This window comes from Hippoglossus stenolepis, chromosome 16 (genome assembly GCF_022539355.2).
Source record: "Hippoglossus stenolepis isolate QCI-W04-F060 chromosome 16, HSTE1.2, whole genome shotgun sequence".
Taxonomy (NCBI): domain Eukaryota; kingdom Metazoa; phylum Chordata; class Actinopteri; order Pleuronectiformes; family Pleuronectidae; genus Hippoglossus; species Hippoglossus stenolepis.
In genome coordinates, this window is record NC_061498.1 from 12076576 (window position 1) to 12097309 (window position 20734).

Here is a 20734-nt window from a genome sequence, read left to right on the forward strand (position 1 = left end):
AGGATCCTGTCGGGTGACTATCTATCTATAAACCACCAGATGTCGCTGTTGCACTTCCTTTAGACATGATATCATTGGCTAACGACGTGTCACCTGATTAGAACGTCACCTCCCGGTAGGAAGTGGTGTGAGCGGCTAACGTTAGCTTAGCGACCTTAAATCATCCAGAACCTGGCTGCGTTATAACTTTATAACTAAATCCCCTGAAAGGACAGAGGTGGGGGTGAGTGAGTCTTCAGCCCAGTGTGTGTTTGTTTATCACCGGTGCACAACTTTCTAAAAAAATGTGTTTACTTTCAGACATGCCGCAGAAAGATCCGTGTCAAAAGCAAGCATGCGAGATTCAAAAGTGTTTACAAGGTACACAACACACACACACACACACACGCAAACAAACAAACAAACAAACAAACACACTTGAGTGCCATGATGTGTTGACACATTGTCCTCTGGTCGATGTTTCCCCTCCTCCTGCAGCCCACAGGTACGTGGAGAGCATGTGTGAGGACGTGATCCGGGAGATGCGGCGCTGCTGCGAGACTCAGGCCGGAAACTCCATCTGCTGCTCCGGGTTCAGGGAGTCTCAACCCCCGGAAGAGAAGAGGAGTCAGGCATAGCTGCCTTCTAACCATGCCAGAGAGTGGCACTGTGTCTGTGTTGCACTCACTCAGCCACTACTGTTTAAAGTGCCATCAGGGCTGAAAGATTATATCCAGATATCGATAATCCTCACGATTTAAAGACTCGTAAGCATTATATCAATATGTATTGGTAATGATTTATTGAGCAGCCCTAATTGCAACTGATGCATAATGTGAACGATTATGAATCCACAGGGGACATTATTTTTGACATGTCATTGCAGAAATACACTGGAGCTTTGATCAGCCACAGTATGAGTGCAATCTATATTAATGGTATAGTTTACTTTAGTGTTGTTTAATATGGTCGCACCTCTCCGGCACAGTCACAGCACAGAGTTGAACGACATGACACCAACTGTCCAATGTAGTATTTATTTATTAAAGGGAAGTTTGACCGAGTGATTTGTGCAGTGTTTTTGTTTCATTGCACACACCCACATCAAATATGAGAGATGCTTGTTTGTGCATGTCAACACTGAGCTACACAGTAATACAGAGCTTTAACTGGTAAAAGGCCTGATACACACCCATGACAAACCCACAAAGGTTATTTTTAGGTTGTATTGTATGATAGGACCCGCGGGCTGCGCCTACAAATATTGGACTCCTCTCCAAGCTGAACAGGTATGTGTGAATCAACATGACTTTCCTGTTGTGTCACACGATGAGTTGCACTGTTATTGTTCTAAATGTATTAGTCTCACATGAAAGTACAGCGAGGAGGTAAAACACATTGTCTTTTAATGTTTGTGATTCCTTATTTTTGTGCTGTGCCCATGATTTTCGGCCCTGTGATTTTTACTGCTGCCCTTGTTAAGTAATTTGAAACTGAGATTTTGAAAAGTGCTCTATAAATAAAGAAGAAAATAATGAGATCTACCTCTGATGTGTAAAAATGTTTCCTGTTTATCAAGTGTTTGTCGAAGAAGTGTCAGTCTTTAAACTAATGATGACGGTGATTATTGTTATGAGGGATTAAAACAACAACAACAACAATAATCAAATGATATGAAAATGTGTTTTTATTCTCTGGAGATTGCACTTTGCTTAGTAGAATTAAAGTTGCCAGTTTAATATGAACACAAAGCCCAAACTCACACAGTCCTGTAATAAATCCTTTCTTCATGGAGTTTATAATGTCCAGGTTTTATTTACTGTTGACAGAGATTCAGGTTTGAGGCCATTTGTTGATTTGGGATCATTTTGGAGGCTGAAGTTTGAGGCGCCGTTTACGTGATGACGTACGCTGACGACGCAATAACGCGCGGACGTAAAACGGAAATGAGTAGCAGCAATTCTTTCTAGAAAGTACAGTCGCCCCATTAGCCGATGCTAGCTAGCTTAATGTTAGTCTGTGTTGGCTGAACACCGCCCGTCGCTGCCCCGACCAACAACTACACATCCTGTAGAAAGTGAAGCTTTCGCCTGAGGGCTGTTTTTTTCTGACTGAATCCCCGGTGGAGGTCGGATTTGCCCACGAAGTCACATTCCGAGCTAACGCCGCTTGTGCTGTGTTGTCGCTGGCATCATGTCCAGGATAGACTACAGTGTGTGGGACCACATCGAGGTGTCAGACGATGAAGATGACACCCACCCGAACATCGACACACCCAGTCTCTTCAGATGGAGACACCAGGTACAGCTTAAAGACAAATCTGTTTTTAAGCACTTTCTTTTGGGTAGAAGTGGGGCATGTACATCTTATCTGTGAGGTGTTAGCTGCTCTACTATCCCCACTGGATGCGGTATAATCGCAAAAATATTGTATTGCAGTAGCTTGGCTTGTTGTACTTGGCCCGATATTTGCAAATAGTGCATCATGGATATTCACCATAAAAGTCACTGTTGGAGATCCCCGTGTTGTCCCTGTTGTTGTGACTGATCTGATGACATCTGTCCCTCAGGCTCGGGTGGAGCGAATGGAAGAGTACCAGAGCAAACAAGAAGACTTAAACAAGGGAGCCGCGGAGAGTAAACGCAAGCTTTCAGAGGCCCAAAAGAAAGTACAGGAGCTGACCATTTCAGAAACAGACGATGCCAAAGCAGAGCTGAGCAAAGCCCAGGTGGAGGAGAAGAAGCTGAAGAAGGAGGCGCGGGAGTGGGAGAAGAAGAGGGATGAGCACACCAGGGACGAGAAGAAGATGCCATGGAACGTGGACACGCTCAGCAAGGAGGGTTTCAGCAAGGTGAGGTAGAGAAAGGTGTGGTGGGGGGGAAGCGCCCAGTATACAATGTTTTTTCTGGACTCAAAGACAGGAAAGCAAGAGAGGAGTCTGTAGACTCTGGGAGTCTGGTGTTAGCTTGCTTCTTGGCACACATACAAAACATAACCTCAAGCCTGTTTTTGACTTGGTACCGTATGAAGCGCTTATGAAGAAGATTATAAAACCACATTTAAATTCGCTAGATCCAGATTTTTTATTTTGGATCTGCACCAAAATCCACACACTCATAAAATCTACGAAACAGATTTCCTGCAATCTTGGTGGAGGGATGGAGCCTGAGAAAACCCATTTAATACAGTTTAGGATTAACAAGGCGATCCACATATTTTTCAGCACTTTCTTTGAAGATGTTTTATGACAAATACATCATTCAGGTTATCAGACTACTTCCTATTTGCTTGGATAGTTCTACTCCAAGAAGGTGAAAACCATGTTGTGTAGGGTGGTTTGGCCTAGGTATCCACTCTACTGTGTAAACTAACTTACTATTTTATGGTGTATCATTCAAAAATACATAAATGTGCAATATCTTTTTCTATTCTCTTTTGGCCCAGGTTCATTGTTCATGATTATTCTCTGTCACTGTCCTCCACAGAGCGTTGTTAATGTCATACCTGACTCTACTGAAGCGACTGAAGAGGAGAAAGAGCAAAAGCATAAAACCTTTGTGGAGAAAAATGAAAAGCAGATCAAACATTTTGGTAAGAATTTTTTTTTTTTTTGACTATTCAGGCAAATTTTTAACAGCTTGAACATACTTGAAAAGTCACCAAAGTTCACGTGCGCATCAGGCGTGATGAAAATGTACGTATTCTGGAGTAATCGAAATGGGCGTGGCAAAATGGCTCAACTCTGGTTTAACCGATCTTCAAGAAATTCGGTACACACGTGTATCATGACCAGACGGAAAAATAAGTCCATGGCACCAATTTGATTAACGAAACAGGAAGTCGGCCATTTTGGATTTAGTGGCCATTTTGGCCGTTTTACACGTTGTGTATTTTAACGAACTCCTCCTAGAGCTTTCATCTGATCAACTTCAAATTCAGGGCCCGAAGTCTTATGGAGACTGTGAGTTTTTGTCAAACACTGTGTGAGTTGCGTCAATTTCAACGTGTCGCTGTGACACACGAAATTGCTGTAACTTCAGTGTACTTTGTTCAATCTCCCTCAAACTACATGTGTGTAATAACAGTCCCCACCTGAAGACATTCATATGGTTTTAAGGAATGGGCGTGGCCAAATAGCTGAATCGTATGTGTCATTTCATTACGAACAAAAAACCCTCTAGGTCAAAATTAATTCAGGGTCATTGCGCCACCTACTGATCAGCATGAAAATGCAGTTGTAACTCCACTGTGCATTGTCCTATTAGCAACAAAATACTCACCTTTGATCAGAGTCGCAGCCTTAACAGCTCCATATGGCAAAACTAACTCAGGGACATGGCGCTACCGACTGATTCGCCATGAAACAGGACGTTTTTTTAAACTTCACTACACATTGTCATTACAACTTTATTTTGATTGACATTACATTTTCCCCGTGTGGTCTACACTTGATGGCGTGGACCGTAATGCGTGATTAGTGGGCGTGGTCCAGCGCCGCTTGACAGATCCAGGAAGTGACGTGTTTATCCTTCCCCCGGTGAACAAAACGCACGCAACACAGAGCCGTTTCGCCTGGTGCCTGTTCGCCCCCCCCCTGCGGCCGCATCAGCTCCCGAGATCACAAGTGCTCGGGCCCGCACAGTGCTGCTCACAGCCCTAGTTAACCATTGTTATTTACTGCATTATATGGTATACTGGTATTTGAAAGTAATGACGCTACCTCATTTCTGTCTTTACTACAGGCATGATGCGACGCTGGGATGACAGCCAGAAGTACCTCTCTGACAACTCTCATCTTGTATGTGAGGAGACTGCTAACTACTTGGTCATCATGTGCATTGACCTTGAAGTTGAGGAGGTAAACAACAAAAGAAATGGCTCACTGTTTTCTTTTTAAGTGTGCAGATTCCTTACACGGTATGTATTTTAGGATGTACAGATTATGCTCTTCCTGAAAGTGTTTCCTTTTTTTGTAGAAACATGCATTGATGGAGCAAGTGGCTCATCAGACCATCGTCATGCAGTTCATTCTAGAGTTGGCCAAAAGCCTCAAGGTGGATCCCCGCGGGTGCTTCCGTCAATTTTTCGCCAAGATTAAGGTGATTAAATGTGTTTGGATGCAACAAATCGTATTAAATAACTTGTAGTCCCTTTACAGACCAAAACGTTACAGGAACAATGGAACCAGAGGAACTAAAGTCAGTGAGTGAACTGTGAAGATGAGTAAATAACAATGAGTCATCTTGTTCTCAGATTTATTGTTGCATGACTGTTTTTAGTTTGGTGTAATGAATGAAAGAAAATGAGATGTGTGGACTGAAGACCCCATCTCCATGGTTATTTCTTCCAATTTACTTGCTTTGTTCTCTAATAGTGCTCCATCTTTCATTCACTCGTGACTCGACTGTCTTCCTTCCTCTCTCCCTCTTCCTCCTGTCCCAGTAGGTTTTGAATCAGAAAGTATAGACACATGTCTTTACACCAGGAACAATTCCACAGGAGCTACATATATTTCTTCCTCCTTAAGCAAGCTAAATTCATGAGTTCCTCAAAAGGTTCTTGGGTAATTTCCAGTGGAGGACACATGCTACATTTTTATTAACTCATTGTGTGTATATGTCATTTACAGACAGCAGATCAGCAGTACCAGGAAGCTTTTAATGATGAGCTGGAGTCATTTAAGGAGCGAGTTCGCAGTAGGGCAAAGATCCGCATAGAAAAGGCCATGAGGGAGTATGAGGAAGAGGAACGACAGAAGCGCCTTGGGCCAGGAGGGCTAGATCCTGTCGACGTGTACGAGTCCCTGCCAGCAGTAAGTACTTTTGATGTCAAGAATCCTCAGGACTCTCTTCTTTTAATTTTTTCCTGTAAGTTTAAAACGCCTCATGTTTACGTCCTTAATTGCAGGAGATGCAGAAATGCTTTGACGATAAGGACATCCAGATGTTACAAGATGTTATTAGCAAAATGGACCCAACGGTAGGTTTCTTTGTTGATGTTTTTATTTTTTTTAATGTGACCAGTTGGGAAATATATTTCAGATAAGTAAATGTTTCGTTTTTCTGTTTCACCCATTCACTCATTAAATGTGATGATTTTACATATTTTAGGAGGCGAAGGCTATCATGAAGAAGTGCATAGAATCGGGGCTCTGGGTCCCCAACTCCAAGACAGACGATGGGGATGAAAAAGAGGGGGATGAAAAAGAGGAAGATGAAAAAGAGGAAGATGCCACCTATGAGGAGGTGAAACAGGAGCAGGAAGAAGCTAAGAAGGAATGATCAATGTTGATGTTACGATTTGTTGCTCTTGCAAATGTTCTTACCCACTGTATTGCAGCTCCGTTATGTGTATGACTAGTTTGCCAACCAAGGATCAATGAAATTTCTTCTCTGAAATATTAAGATGAGTTTTAAGGGATTAAGCCTTCAGTGAACATCAGTAACTCCTGCTTGGAAAATAAACTGCTGCTTGTGTTTAGGTCTTTTATTTGTTTGGACGTCACTAAAATTTGTATTCTTGCATTTGTGTGTCTACACCTGTTGATTTTTCTACCTGCTTTATAAGTTTTAGTTGGGAAAATATTCAATACATTGTCAGGGGCCTGTACTTCAAAGCAGGATTTGTAGTTTAAGAGGGAACTTCAGTTTTAATAGTGATTTTTTTTTTTCAGTGTAATGAAGCTAGTTCACTTCAGACAGGGGTAAATCATCATGGTAACCTACGCTGCACCTCTGATCTTCTCTGGAGCAGATTAAGTCTGAGATAACTAGAAAACCAAAGGCGTCATTCTAAAGGATCCTGAAAGGGACTAAAGAGTTTACAATCAAGTGATACATAATAAAGAGCAATGCATCATCTCATCGATTTGAATCATTTTACTGATCCAGACTTTATTCGTGTCCACTCTGGTTTTAATACGGCTTCTAACAGGGAGTCTATCACACTGAATCATGAACATGACTATTACAGCTTCATTTTAACTCGGCAAAAAAAAAAAAAAGTTTCATTCCTGTCGGTGTTGATGCTTTAAACTGTTATTCTGTCGCTGCTGCTCGAAACCACATGAGAAGAAATAAAATCAAAACCCTCTGGTGTGTTTTGGTGGGAAAACTCCTGTTCAATATTCCAATGATTGTAAAAGAAAATTTGAGTCCAATTGACCTCATCACACATTAACTAGTTTTCTTTTCTTCTGTCTGCTTTGGCAACAGTGTTCATCAGACAATTAAAGGAGAAATACTCAGTAAGAAACTTAATAAAATGAATGTGCTGATAAACAGTTTATCCTTAAACTTCCTTTTACATTCATAATTTATTTCTAGCGCATTTCTACTTAAGTAATCCTGTTGTTTACATTTCCCCTTGTTAAATGGCACTTTTGAATGGGACCATAACCAATTTTACATGTCAGAATTTCCTCTTGTGTGATATAAAGTACTTTAATCATGGTTGTGGTAAGTGACCCCTGGTGTTGCCTGAACCAGTTCATTACCAGTTTATAGTACATGTTATCAAGGACTTCCGATGTTAGGCTCAGTGAAGCCAAATAACTAAACATTGTTCTGGGTGTGTTGAACTTGCTTTGTTGTACAGGCCCTGTGTTGTGCATATGTTTTTCTTTGTCATTTCCAAATTCAAATTTTTTTTGTTTGACTTTCAGGGTTTTGAGATGTTAATTTCCCCCAATGTGACATTTTCTACTAACTTGCTTAACTAAAGGTTGTATTATGTCCTGCTACTCCAGATGTTGTGGTTTTTTTGGTTGATGTCTGAACTGCAAGAATCACAAGAAAATTATCCATCTGCGAGACTTCTTTAGTAATGCGTGAAAGCACGTGTGCTGGGGTTTCTAATGGAAGCCTTTGGTATTAATAAATGACATTTACACCTTGTGATTAGCGATACAGAAGGTAAACAGATGCTTATGTCATGATGTACATTATAAGACAACAATCAATAATAAGCACAAAAAGCTGTTATGCCTGAGGATAATTACTCAAACTGGCTCATTCTATAGCTTTATATGGTCAGACCAGCATATGACACCTTAGTGGGTATTTATAGAGTTTGGGGGATTATTCATGGTTTTATCTTCAATTAGGACAAATTAGAACCACAAGGTGAGCATGTTTATTGCAATTTTGCTTGATTTCAGATCTGAAGCTATCAGAAATAGATAAAGTGAAAGTCAGAAGATGCTTTTGGAAAAAACTCTATTAATCAAGCTATTGTTAGAGATTAAAGTGACAAACCTGAACCATGATTCCTGGTCTAACTTTCATTGCAAAAAAAGCTCAATGATGAACGACAGAACAAACAAAAAACCATTGAAGGTGTCTGAGGATGTCCTTATTGAGGTTGGGATTGGGCTTCTTAATAAAAGGGAAATTACAGGGAAATTAGAAAAGAAAATTAATTAAATCAAGTAAAACCAACCAACAGCAAAATAATGAATACCACGAATAGGAACATCCAAAGAGAAAATACACCCACATTCACCCAAAATATCAACAACACTGACATCTGTATTAAAAGTTTGAACCCTAAATTCTGACAAAGACTTACTCTATGAGACTGAGCCACAAAGTGGAGGGTGGAGATTAAATGATTATATTATTATTATTACTTTTAATGAAATGTAATTAATGAAAATAATTATTTTCTTTACTAATTATATAATAATACATTTTATGTTATTATAATCGCCATAATAAGAATAAGAACTGTAGTTACGTCACACCTCAAAACTGCCATTTAAAAGGACTAATGATAATGAGGATAATAATAAAAAACTTTATTTGTAAAGCACCTTTCATACAAGAAAAGCCGCTCAAATTGCTTCACACACACTACAGATGAAAATAAAAACATGTTCAAATGTAATTCGAAATAAGAAGAGAACAGATTTAAAGAAACATAAGAACATGATAAAATGGCATTTAAAAGAAAAGGAAATAAGAAAAGAAATACGATTTTTTAAAAAGCATGTGAGTGCAATGCAATTTCAAATCAAAGACGGAAAACGATACAACCATCACTTTTTACTCGCTGACGTTTATTTTGAAAGGTCGGCCCGGTAGTACGTGCCTGAGCGCGCTGTGCTCGGCTCGTCTGGCAGGAGGAGGGAGTGGTCTCTTCGGTTTGGGGAAGCGCCAGATGTCGGTGGTTCAGTTCCGTCGAAACTAGGCGAACCCCGAGTCAGTGAACGACCCCGCGGGGCTGAAACCCCCCCGACGATGAGACTATGAGGCCCCGCTGACTGTTCTTCATCCACACAGGATTCCAGGTAACTACAGACGTGCTTGTCACAGACGTGGCTGCGGATATAATGTCGGATACATGCGTAGAACACAAGTCCCTGAGCCGCTCGGTGACGCAGTCAGTGTGTGTTGTTTCTACATGAATATGTGTGTATTTGAAGAGTGAGCTCCGCTTGCTGTAATGTGATATGTCATGTAAACAATAAGTTGGACGTGGGGTTGTCCCCGGAAGGCCTTTTAACAAGTTGATCCTATTACCTGGTGTCGCATTTTAAATGAAGTTAATTCTATTTATACACGCGCTTTTTAATTTGCCTCTATACTTATTCATTAAAAAATAATAATAATTATTATGATGGTGTAAAATGAGAAATATCGAATATGCGGTTTCAGAAAAAAGCGAAGTGGTGCTTTAAAATTGCGTTTGTGTTTACGCACGTGATTCCAGCCAGTGCAACAGCTGATTGATTAAAATAGTCATAAACTGTTATTTACACTGTGTGTGTGTGTGTGTGTGTGTGTGTGTGTGTGTGTGTGTGTGTGTCAGTGGCTCATCCCAACCATGCCTAGGATATGGTGGTCCAGGAGTTCCTGGTCAGGGCTGTGTCCGGGCCAGGCTGAGCCTCCTCAGGGTAAAGGCATTCATCTTTTCCTCCTCTGGACCCAAGAAGGCGAGAGGTATTTGTCCCACACGAGTGGGGAGGTCACGGCGGAGGAGCTGTGCATCGCAGCTGCTGAGGCTGTAGGTGAGAGGGAGGACAACCTTGACTGGGCACACCCACACGGATCAGAACGAAAGCGCTGTTTCTTTTCATGTGGTCCTCTTATCTGTGTTCACTCTGTGCTTTTTGTTCCTCAGGGATAACACCTCTGTGCCATGTGTTGTTCGCTCTGTACAATCCACTCTTGAGCTGCTGGTACAGTCCAAACCACATCTTCAGTCCAGAGGAGGACTCCAGCCTGATACTTCACTACAGTATGAGGTTGGTTCCATGTTTGTGTAACACTGGATTAGCAGGACAGATGTAACGCACCGAGCTTACTCACAAAACCTGTCTTGGTTCCTTGTGCTCAGGTTTTACTTTCACAATTGGCACGGACTAAATGACAAGGAGCCAGTTGTGTGCCGCTATAGTCTCCGATCTGGGACAGACCACAGGGGTTCCCCACTGCTTGACATCACATCCCTGGAGTATATATTCTCTCAGGTTTGTTCTATAGAGTTCTACATATTAGTTAAAAGCACATACTGTATATGTGGTGATGAAGAATGTGACACTAACCTCTTTGTCTCCTTGGTCTCCGAAAGGCTAAATATGAATTTGTGAATGAAGTGGTGCAGATGGAAGACATTCAGTCGGAAGAGGAGCTAAGTCGCTTCAAAAATGAGAGCTTGGGGATGGCTGTGCTTCACCTCTCGCACCAGGCGATGCAAACAGGCTCCACGTTGCAAGAAGTTGCAGAGAAAGTCTGGTAATTATTCGCGGAATCAAGTCATGTGCTGTTTTTAAGCCAAAGCTTTGTGACAGTAACAAAGACTAAAGGCAGTTCAATGCCTACATTTGTTAAATTATTTCAAGTTATTTTCACTTGTCTCGAACGTGTGACAATCAACGTTCTCCTTTGGATCACAAAACCATCTTCTAATCTAATTTAATCACTGGACGCAGGTGACATTAACTTATCTTTTTATTTCTCCAGCTTCCTGCGCTGCATCCCAAAGTCTTTCTCCAAACACATTTCCAAAGACAACTTTCTGACCAGAATCAGGATCAATCGGGTGTTCGCAGACTTTGTGCGGACCTTCCAGCAACACACTGTGGACCAGGGGCGGCTGGGCGCCCAGGAGATCATTTACAAGTACATCTCTACTCTCGAACACCTTGTGCCGCGGTTTGGCACAGAGACTTTCCCCGTGTCCCACCTGGAGCTGAGGAAGGACGGGTACGGAGGCAGCTCTTACGCCGACAACACCCATGTGCAGGGCGATTCAAAAGACAACTTCACGGCTCCCGTCACCCATGAAATAGAGGTGTCCGGCACAAAGGGGATTCAGTGGAGGAAGGTGTCAGTTCAGAAGGTTTGTCAACAAATAATTTAAAGCCTCTAAAGGGCTAATTTTGTGACATGTTGTGTGGACTTAATATTCATTCAGTCTCTTATCCGTAGGCACAGGGGAATGGTTACTTCCGGAGCGATTACATAAAGAAATCCAAGGACCAGTCGAGCCAGTCAAATGCAACAACTCCCAACACGCTGAACTCCTTCTGTGATTTCCCTGAAATAACTCACATCGCCCTCAGCGAAGCTAATGTGTGCATTAGCACTCAGGACAATCACTGCATGGTGAGAGCACTGGTTTACTCCTTTATGTAAAAGCAAAAGCCTCGATGCATTAATATAATTGATAAATGTGCTTGTGATGCATTAGTCTAATTGAGCTACTGTATATTTATTATTCTACTGATCCGATTGTTCAGTCCTTAGAGTGTCTGAGTGTATTGTACAATAAGCACAGATGCCTTGATTCTCATGTGTTGTGCTTTGGGTTCTGGTGCACTTAGGGCATGGTATTATGTTTTGAATGTGCATGTGTCTGTAGGTGGGAGCTCTGATTGTAAGCTAGTGGTGTTTTTCTGTATGTGTATGTAGGTGGTTCAGATGAACTCCAGCCAGGAGGCGCGTTCCTTCATCTCGCTCCTGGATGGATACTACCGGCTGACTGCAGACGCCCACCACTATCTTTGTCATGAAGTGGCTCCCCCAAGGGTAGTGCTGAGTGAAGCAAATGGACTGCATGGGCCTATGCAGTGAGTTTTTCCCTCTTGCACATGCATACACAGACACAAACGGGCTATAAAGAGACACATTGCTTTATATCACAAGCTCTGTTGTGTTTCCAGTGAGGATTTTGTGCTGCTGAAGCTGAAGAAAGAGGCAGCAGAGGAGGGAGCTTTCCTCGTACGTTGGAGTGCTCTCAACTATCACCGCATCATCCTGGCTGTGCTAAACAAAAATAAAGTAAGTCAACACCCACTCTCCTCCCTGGGAATTGTTGCAGTGCAGTGATGAAGGTTTTCAGTCCCTGTGTGTGTACACCTGTGTTCATGCGTGGCTCACAGAACGGATCGGCACCAAGCCACAAGCAGTTTCGGATCCAGCACAAGGAGTCGACGTTCTGTCTGGAGGGCTGGGACCAAGAGTTCTCCAGTGTGAAGGAGCTCACAGACAGCCTCAAGTCCTTCATGCTCAAGTCTGGATCAGACAGCTTCACTGTGAAAAAATGCTGTTTGCCAAGACAAACAGGTTTGTGAATGTATTTTTGCTAGATGCTAATATCCTCCAGTGTATTTTGAAGATTTCCCTGTGACTTAGGCTACCTCCATATTAGTACGCTTTCTTTTTTAAATAATAATAATAATACATTCCATTTATACAGCGCTTTTCAAAGTTCTCAAAGACGCTTTACATAGTGGGGGATAAAATAGGGAAACTATCAATATACTCTTTAAAATCAATGAAAAAGCTAAAAAAAAGTCAGGTATACTAAGAAAAATATAAAATAAAAACAATAAAATAATACAAAGAAACAGAATAAAAACATGGGGGGGGGGGAAGGCAAGTCTGAAGAGGTGGGTTTTGAGGGCCTTTTTGAAAGATAGCAGTGTCATGCTAGGTGGCACAAGTGGACCATTAACGTACGCTGGGCATGTGCATGCATTGAAAACAGGAAGCAGATGGTCCACAGCAGTCGTTCGCTGACTCACAGAAAATACTAAGAACAAGAAACAACAAGGGTGAAAAGTAAGACGAGGGATTTGTTTTCTAGACAGACGAAAGGGTAAGTGACTGATAGAACCAATTAGGAAGAGAGTGCAGGTGACTGAGTCATCATTTCCAAATGTCTCCGTTTTCGCCGCACCCCCCAGAGTTTTCACACTGAAGCAAGGCCAGTGGCCTTTCCAAACTTCTCCCTTTTTAGCCTCTTGAAAACGCTGAGGGCGTGTGGACGGCAGCCGTTAACACAGCAACAGTGATGCATTTTTAAAGTAAAACGTAGTAGTGTAGATGTAGCCTCTGTGGCTGTGTTGTAGGATATTTATGATCTTGCATAATGTTTGTCTATGTGTGATGTAGAACTGTCCAACCTTCTGGTGATGAGGAGAGGTTTCGACCGGGTAAACACTGACCCCTTGTCCCTGATCAAGACCCAGCTTCGCTTCTACCCAATCAAGGACAAAGAGATTGTACAGGTGATGACGGCCACTTGTCACCTCACTATGATCATCTGTTTCACCTGACAAGCTTAGTTACTGACAAGATGTGTGTTGCGTGTGTGTGTGTGTGTATATACAGGAAGAGCATCTGGGCTGCGGGACCAGAACTAATATCTACTCAGGCTGTCTTCTTATGCAGGGACGAGGTGACAACGAGGACGACGAGTTCAATAACAACGGCAATGACTGCAAAGGGATCAGAGTGGTTCTCAAGATTCTAGACCAAAGCCATAAAGATGTTTCACTAGTAAGCCACTAGTCTCTCAGAAGACTAACGGATATAGTTTATCAAATCCAAACAAATATTAACTAGAATTGCACTCAGTAGATTGGATACATTTTTTGCGTAATCCTAACTAACAGACAGGTAACATGACCTCCGTGGTGTAGGTATGCTCATATATTTGAAGCTCGCTCTTTCATAATTCTCTCCTTTTTCTTTCTCAGGCATTTTTAGAAACCGCCAGTCTCATGAGCCAGGTATCCCACAGTCACCTGGTGTTCGTGCATGGCGTGTCTGTCAAAGGATCTGAAAGTAAGCGACATAACACCATAGCCAACTCACTTCTGCTTTTAGATGTTTGTAGTCATATTTGTAGTTCTAGTGCCAAGTGAGCCATGAATCGAATGCAAACCCACATTCAGCCTGTTGTGCTTTAAAGAGGATGCGACTTACATTTTGCTAGTGGCTCTGAGCTGACACTTGACCTCTCAGACATGTGTTCCTGTCTTTGCAGACATCATGGTGGAAGAATTTGTGGAGTTTGGGCCCTTGGATGTTTTCCTTCGCAAAGAAAAGGCAGCAGTGACCCCGCAGTGGAAATTCATTGTTGCCAAACAACTTGCAAGTGCTCTCAGCTATCTTGTGAGTTCAAACACTCCTTGTTTGTTTGTATGCCACAGATTTGAATTCAGTACAACTCACTGGAATGAACACACAGCTTAGTCATCATTAAAGGGAAGAAACGCCTCTGAATAGTCTTACACAAGAAGAAGGCAGACGAGTTTAAATGTGCTGACACACAAAAAGAAGAACCAGATAGAGCAGCTTCTCACCTGGTTTTAAATTTCACTCAGGAAAACCTTGAAAGATAATTGCAGCGCAGCAGTACATTCTTCCCAAAGACTAAAATTGTTTGTTCTAAACATATTTGACACTTTGATCTCACCAGCGCCACTTTCACTATTGCAGGAGACCAAAGGGCTGGTGCATGGAAACGTCTGTGCCAAGAACATTCTGGTGGCACGGAAAGGTCTGGAGCCGGGTACTATACCCTTCATCAAGCTGAGTGATCCAGGAATTGCTCTGAGTGTCCTCTCACGGGATGGTCGGTACCAGCAACTAACTTTACACAAATTTACTTCACTTTACAGGAAAGTATGTTTCTGTACTGCTCTTCCTTGTTCCAATCAGATTCAGGAAACAGGAACCTTCAACCGGGCCATTTCATGTGACCTGTTTCCTGTTATCTTGTGTTAGTGTTACCACTGTGTGCCATTCAAAATAAAGGAATATATTTCCATCTGAAATAAAGGAATCAAACTCTAGAGGTGTCAAGTCAACTTGAATGTATGAAGAAGAAGCTTTTTAAAGCTGCTGATGTTGACTACACCGAAAACCAAAAGTGTAGATTCTTTAGTTACATTTCTGGTAAAAAAACAATTGTGTTCTTAATTAATTTAGGTCATTTGAATAAAATTAGAGCAACAATTGCTGATTTTGTAAAAATAAATTCAGTTGTCTCAAACTAAATTCTGCACTTTCTGGAGTTTGAAATCACTGTTACACAATACTCTACATGTTACTTCTGTTTTTATTATTGCCACTCTGCTTTGTAGAGCGTCTTGAGCGCATCCCGTGGATTGCCCCTGAGTGTGTCGACAGTCCTGCCCCCATTGGCAATGCTGCGGACCAGTGGAGCTTTGGTGTCACACTGCTCGAAATCTGCAACAACGGCGATCTTCCCATGAGTCGCAGTGCATTGTCTTATGTAAACCCATATTGTAGCTTTAAAGGTCCAGTGTGTAGAAATCAGTGGGATATGTTGGCAGAAATTTTATTTTATTATTAGTAAAGAATTGTTTTGTTTCATTACCTTAGAATGAGACCTTTTATATCTGGCATGTTGCCAGCCATGTTTCTTTACTAGCCCTGAATGGACAAAACCAAACACTGGCTCTTTAGGGGGTCTTTTGTGGGGGGTTTTTTGCTTGAAAGGGAAGGGGAGGGTGAGGGAAGGGGTACTAGTTGGTTTTAATCTGCACCGTCACCACTAGATGCCACTAAATCCTACACATTGAACCTTTTAACCTCTTTTTATCCTGAGCCACCCATTTTATTCCTCTGACACCTTAAATTGTAACATCAGAACTTTTTGCCCTCAACAGAAAGAGCGCTTCTATCAGCAAAAGGGCCGCTTTGCTGAACCATCCTCCCCGGAACTTGCCAGCTTCATCAGCATGTGTTTGACCTACGAGCCTGTGGAGAGGCCCTCATTCCGCGCTGTGCTCAGAGAGCTCACAGAAATGATGACAAAAAGTAGGTTTTTACTCACACTTATGATTTTAGTCTTTCAATCTGTCTCAGTATATGTAATGAGCATGTGGGGGTTTTTTTTTCTGGACACAGATCCTGATATATCTCCCAGTGAAACTCTCCCTGACATGGACCCTAGCATTTTCCATAAACGCTACCTGAAAGAGATTCGTGAATTAGGGAAGGTGAGTCCTCGTACCGCATTATGAGTGGTTCTCTTTTATCCTTTATGTTGAGAATAATCCACGGCTCATTGTTCTGTCTCCAGGGTCACTTTGGAAAGGTCATTCTGTACCTTTACGACCCAGCCAATGACGGGACTGGGGAGTGTGTGGCGGTGAAGTCCTTGAAACAAGACAATGGGCATGTGCCTGATGGCTGGATAAAGGAGATAGACATTCTGAAGTCTCTCGATCACAGCAACATTGTCAAGTACAAGGGCTGTTGTACTGAACAAGGTGAGTCCTCGGCTGTCTGCTCCAGCTACGTTTATTGAAATATACATCAACGTGCAGTGTCTGCATGTGCAAACGAGTGCTTGTTCAGTAGCTCCCTTTTCACTTCGATCATTTAGGCAATTGATTTTGTTCCCTGCTGTTCCTCTGTAAATAATGAAAATCTTGTCGAAGTGAAACGCTGTTTCCATTATATGTCAATATTTTGAGCTTTCGACACACAGCGTGCTGAGCCCCACAGCTCCTCCACAACCTGGATAAGCAGCAGGTCATTCTAGCCTTTGAAATGTAATGGGAACAGGAGGATAAAAGCACTGTTGCTTTGTCTATTGACAGGAGGACAAGTGGTGCAGCTAATAATGGAGTACCTTCCTCAGGGGTGTCTGCGAGACTACCTTTCCACACGTAAACTGGGTGTGCCACAATACCTTATGTTTGCTCAGCAGATCTGTCAGGTGAGTTTAGATACTTGAGTAGTTTGAGCGTATCGTCTCCTCTTGAACTCTTAATGTTGTTGTGAGCAAACTACACAAAGTGTCGTGTTGAGGTCTCCTTCAGAGGAAGAAGCTGGGTATTTCTTAATCAGTTTTTATACAGCTAGAATTTCCATACACTACCTACCAGACAGTTGCCAGAGAGATAATCCATCATATTATGTTTTAATTTCATTCTGTAGCGCTTACGGTCTTTCTTTCTTGCCATTAATTTGTCTTGTTTGAGTTATTTAATAGCAATAGAATTATGTTACACTCAGAATCCAGGAAAATACCAACCAGGAAATAATCATTCAATATGCTGTTAATCACATACTTGAAGTTTGCATCTTTTTTAGCCAGTCAGTTAATCGCGACATTGTATAATTATAATTTTTTTGATTGACTTTATATTTCTTGATACGTACTTTTGGGGTTTTAAATCCACATTTGACCCTTAGTAGTTTTTCTCTCTGTTTTAAAGGGAATGGAGTACTTGCAAACAATGCGATACATCCATCGAGACCTAGCTGCTCGTAATGTTTTAGTGGAAAATGACAGTTTGGTGAAGATTGGAGACTTTGGTCTGACAAAATACATCCCTGAAGGCGACATATACTATCGTGTCCGGGAGGATGGGGACAGTCCAGTGTTCTGGTGAGTTCATGCAGCATTTAACCTTAGACTGTAAATAAAGATGGGTGACGCGTCTCCACTTCCTCTCACTACATAGATATCCCAGATACAGACGTTGCCATCGTGTGCTGGTGAAATTATTTGCAGCCAGAGTCTGTGCAGTAGTGATGGTGAAGTGGAAACACAGTATTCAAGTCAGACTCAGCTGTCATTCGTGACGTGTCAACGCGTTTTTATAGCATCAAATAACTAATTAGAAACCCAATTATCAGAAAAGGGATTATTTGAACATCAGTGTGAAAAGAACTAACAAAAAATTGTAACTTCTTAGGGAAAAAAAACATTTAGAGCGTACTTAGATTTTTTAGTTTTGCCCTTGTCCCACCCACTAACATGGAGGTTGTGGGTTTTATGATCTATACTGTAGCCGGCCACCAGGGGGCGATCAAGAAGTTTTGGCTTCACTTCTGGGAGTTGTCATGTCGTCCATCTTTATGTCCAGTCTGTGCTTTACTCACAGTATGCATTTTTTCAGTTGTTTTCAGTGTGCTCAGTGTTTTGTTCTTTGCCTCGGGCCACTTCACTGTATTTTTTCTCTGTATAGGTATGCCATTGAGTGCCTGAAGGAGAGTAAATTTTCCTTTTCGTCCGACATTTGGTCCTTTGGTGTTACACTGTATGAGATCTTTACCGACTGTGACCACAACCAAAGCCCTCCAATAGTACGTCATCTCTGGCCTCTTAAAACGATCTTGAAAAGGTATATATTTTCATGTGTGACGTACCTTTGGAATCCCTGTATTAAGTCACTTCTTGTGGGGGGGGGGGTTTTGTAGAAGTTTTCCAAAATGATGGCGGAACCAGATGGACAGATGACTATGATGGTCCTCGTAAAACTGTTGGAGAGAAACCTGCGATTGCCTTGTCCCAAAAAGTGTCCACTTGAGGTAACATTACATGCTCATGTATAAAGTTGACATGTGGCATGACGAAGAGCCTGATACTTTCATATTTACTTTTCTTACCAACAGGTGAAAAGGTTGATGGAGCATTGTTGGGCTGCAAATCCCACACACCGGCCGACATTCACATCCCTCATTGAAAGTTTTGAGGCTATTCGCCGAAACATATGACTCTTCCCTGGCTCAGATTTGCTGATGAATTAGCTGAAGATCTATTTGTCAACATGTCATCACTTTGCCGCTATGGCAACCACCTATTACTTGGTAGCCAGTAATGTGTTTCCTGCTGTGCATTGCCTGCTGCCTCCATTTACATTGATGTCTTTTTGATACAACCACTGCTGTCCTCTTATATGTGATATTAACACAATTATACATTCAACTGTTTATTTCATGGCTGATGAGTTATATTTCAAGGGGAAAGATGCTGGCACGAGCAGGCAGACACTGTTCAGAATAGGATGTCTTTCATTATATTTGTAATTTTTTTAACGTTTTGTGTGTGTGTGTTAACTTTGCATTTAATTTTGTATAAATAAAAACAAATACAAAATCGAATAAACCGTTTTTCACATGTTCTTTCTTTAATGACTGAATTAGACTGAGGCGTAAAGGTGTATTACATGATGTGTTCCAGGATGTCCAGTGTGCAACAAAGCACAGCTACATCTCTTGCATTAGAACTCATGCCTCACTAGTTTATGGGGATCTGAAAGTGCTACAATTAGACTGGCCCTCATTAGAGCGTCCCTACATAATCCTACATGTGAGTGTCTAGTTCTTATAATAGAGATGTGCTCTGATAACACAAATAATTAATTAGTCAAAAAGCATCGTCCTAAACAGAGGAAAATGGAGATCTAAGCATTATTCCCTGAAATGAAAATGTTGAAAAATGCCCTATGTTGCAAAAGCAAAAAAGCAAAGTGAAAGGATAACCTCCTTGGCCGAGATAATAATACATTTAACAAGCAGATCACTAACCCAGGAAATCGTTTATCTGAAAACCCGCTGGGGTTTTGACCATTTAGGTGCCACTTAGTCACATGACACGACTGTAGGCCGGAAATAATATGTGAAAACATGCTGTACCAAGATCCAAATTCACTTTATTGTCATTCAAACCATACACAAGGCAAGTGCACAGAAGATTGAAATTACATTACATCCAGGTCACGCATGTGTAGAACGCTATGGTTTGCTAAATTTTTTTAATTTAAAACAAAGTTGTAATAATAAGTAATAGAATGAATAGATAAATATGATACATATTAGGACAATGCCCACAACTGAATGAAATTACACAAATAGATAAACAAGGTGTAGACAAACATTAGAATTATTGCACATATTGAATGAAATTGTATGTACTGACAATCGATAAATATAATAGACATGGTATATTGCAATGCACCTTAAAACAACAGCTCAGTTGTGGGAAATACTGCATCTATACTAAAATTTTTACTGCAAGAGTGTCAGAAAAATAACAACATTTCTGTAATTTTAATTTATCCCAGACCGGTATAGAACCAGTTAACACACATTTACATGTCAGGTAGCAGGCGGGGAGAAGCCGCTATTTGCATTTAACAGGTGCATAGATCAGTGTTCTTCATGTACATTGAGAAAGACCCAGAAAAACCTGCTAAATGGATTAGAGCTGCTGCAAGTTCTCATCGGTTTAATTAATTTAAATTTGAGAAATCCCTATGGACATGATCAGTGCCAAGAGATAGTTCAAGGTGGTGCTACTTACATCTGGATGCACACCACACGCTACTGACCGTCACCTGTCTGAGGGATTCTTGATCATATTGTTGAGGAAGAGGTTTTGCCATTCATGCAGATCCAGCTCTGCACCGCTCTGATCCATAACATTGGGGTGAAACTAAACACTCCACCAGGAGCCAACTGATATCGGCCCCCTCCAGTCCCTGCCTGCACTGCAAAGGCCCCTGGAGGAGCAGAGATATCCTGTGGCCACATGCAACAGAGTCTCTGTGTCCTTGAGTAATGGTGCGGAGAACAGTGTCCTATCAACTGACACAAGCTGCCACAGTCCAGTGTAGAAATTCTGTGACTTCATATTTTACAGTAATGCCGATCATCAGATTTTCCATCCTGGATTTATTCTGCATGTCAGCTGGAAT

General features: G+C 41.6%; 3 protein-coding genes across 4 annotated transcripts; all 3 read left to right on the forward strand.

Annotated features, from left to right (window-relative positions):
* Nucleotides 1-65: 65 nt before the first annotated feature.
* On the forward strand, nt 66-1042 carry cmc4 (C-x(9)-C motif containing 4 homolog (S. cerevisiae)). Of its 2 annotated transcripts, none has more exons than XM_035180878.2 (3): nt 66-223; nt 301-360; nt 478-1042. In XM_035180878.2, exons 2-3 carry the CDS (start codon nt 303-305, stop codon nt 615-617), a joined length of 198 nt encoding a protein of 65 aa, XP_035036769.1. In that variant the 5' UTR covers nt 66-223; nt 301-302; the 3' UTR covers nt 618-1042. The 2 variants fall into 2 exon arrangements, with proteins under 2 accessions (XP_035036769.1, XP_035036770.1); XM_035180879.2 differs by having other exon boundaries at nt 73-217.
* An 866-nt stretch (nt 1043-1908) lies between these two features.
* Nucleotides 1909-7720, forward strand: LOC118123706 (hsp90 co-chaperone Cdc37). Its single transcript, XM_035181246.2, has 8 exons — nt 1909-2280; nt 2549-2830; nt 3465-3570; nt 4722-4837; nt 4956-5078; nt 5609-5791; nt 5887-5958; nt 6090-7720. Exons 1-8 carry the CDS (start codon nt 2173-2175, stop codon nt 6258-6260), a joined length of 1161 nt encoding a protein of 386 aa, XP_035037137.1. The 5' UTR covers nt 1909-2172; the 3' UTR covers nt 6261-7720.
* A 1355-nt stretch (nt 7721-9075) lies between these two features.
* Nucleotides 9076-19159, forward strand: tyk2 (tyrosine kinase 2). Its single transcript, XM_047343902.1, is given in 25 exon segments — nt 9076-9268; nt 9790-9988; nt 10102-10225; nt 10318-10450; nt 10552-10715; nt 10944-11322; nt 11412-11588; nt 11895-12052; nt 12146-12263; nt 12365-12548; nt 13380-13495; nt 13599-13766; nt 13967-14054; nt 14257-14384; nt 14712-14847; nt 15359-15510; nt 15908-16058; nt 16149-16240; nt 16324-16513; nt 16847-16965; nt 17468-17640; nt 18224-18341; nt 18456-18566; nt 18651-18743; nt 18745-19159. Coding segments are annotated over 24 exon segments (3489 nt in total). The 5' UTR covers nt 9076-9268; nt 9790-9804; the 3' UTR covers nt 18778-19159.
* The last annotated feature ends 1575 nt before the right edge of the window (nt 19160-20734 follow it).

Excerpts from the sequence above, each read along its gene's own strand:
- LOC118123706 (XM_035181246.2), top strand. The coding sequence starts at position 2,173 with ATGTCCAGGATAGACTACAGTGTGTGGGACCACATCGAGGTGTCAGAC. Across the intron at positions 5,079-5,608 it reads AATTTTTCGCCAAGATTAAG|ACAGCAGATCAGCAGTACCA; the intron begins GTGATTAAATGT and ends TGTCATTTACAG. Across the intron at positions 5,792-5,886 it reads TGTACGAGTCCCTGCCAGCA|GAGATGCAGAAATGCTTTGA; the intron begins GTAAGTACTTTT and ends CCTTAATTGCAG.
- cmc4 (XM_035180878.2), top strand. The coding sequence starts at position 303 with ATGCCGCAGAAAGATCCGTGTCAAAAGCAAGCATGCGAGATTCAAAAG. Across the intron at positions 361-477 it reads GATTCAAAAGTGTTTACAAG|CCCACAGGTACGTGGAGAGC; the intron begins GTACACAACACA and ends CTCCTCCTGCAG.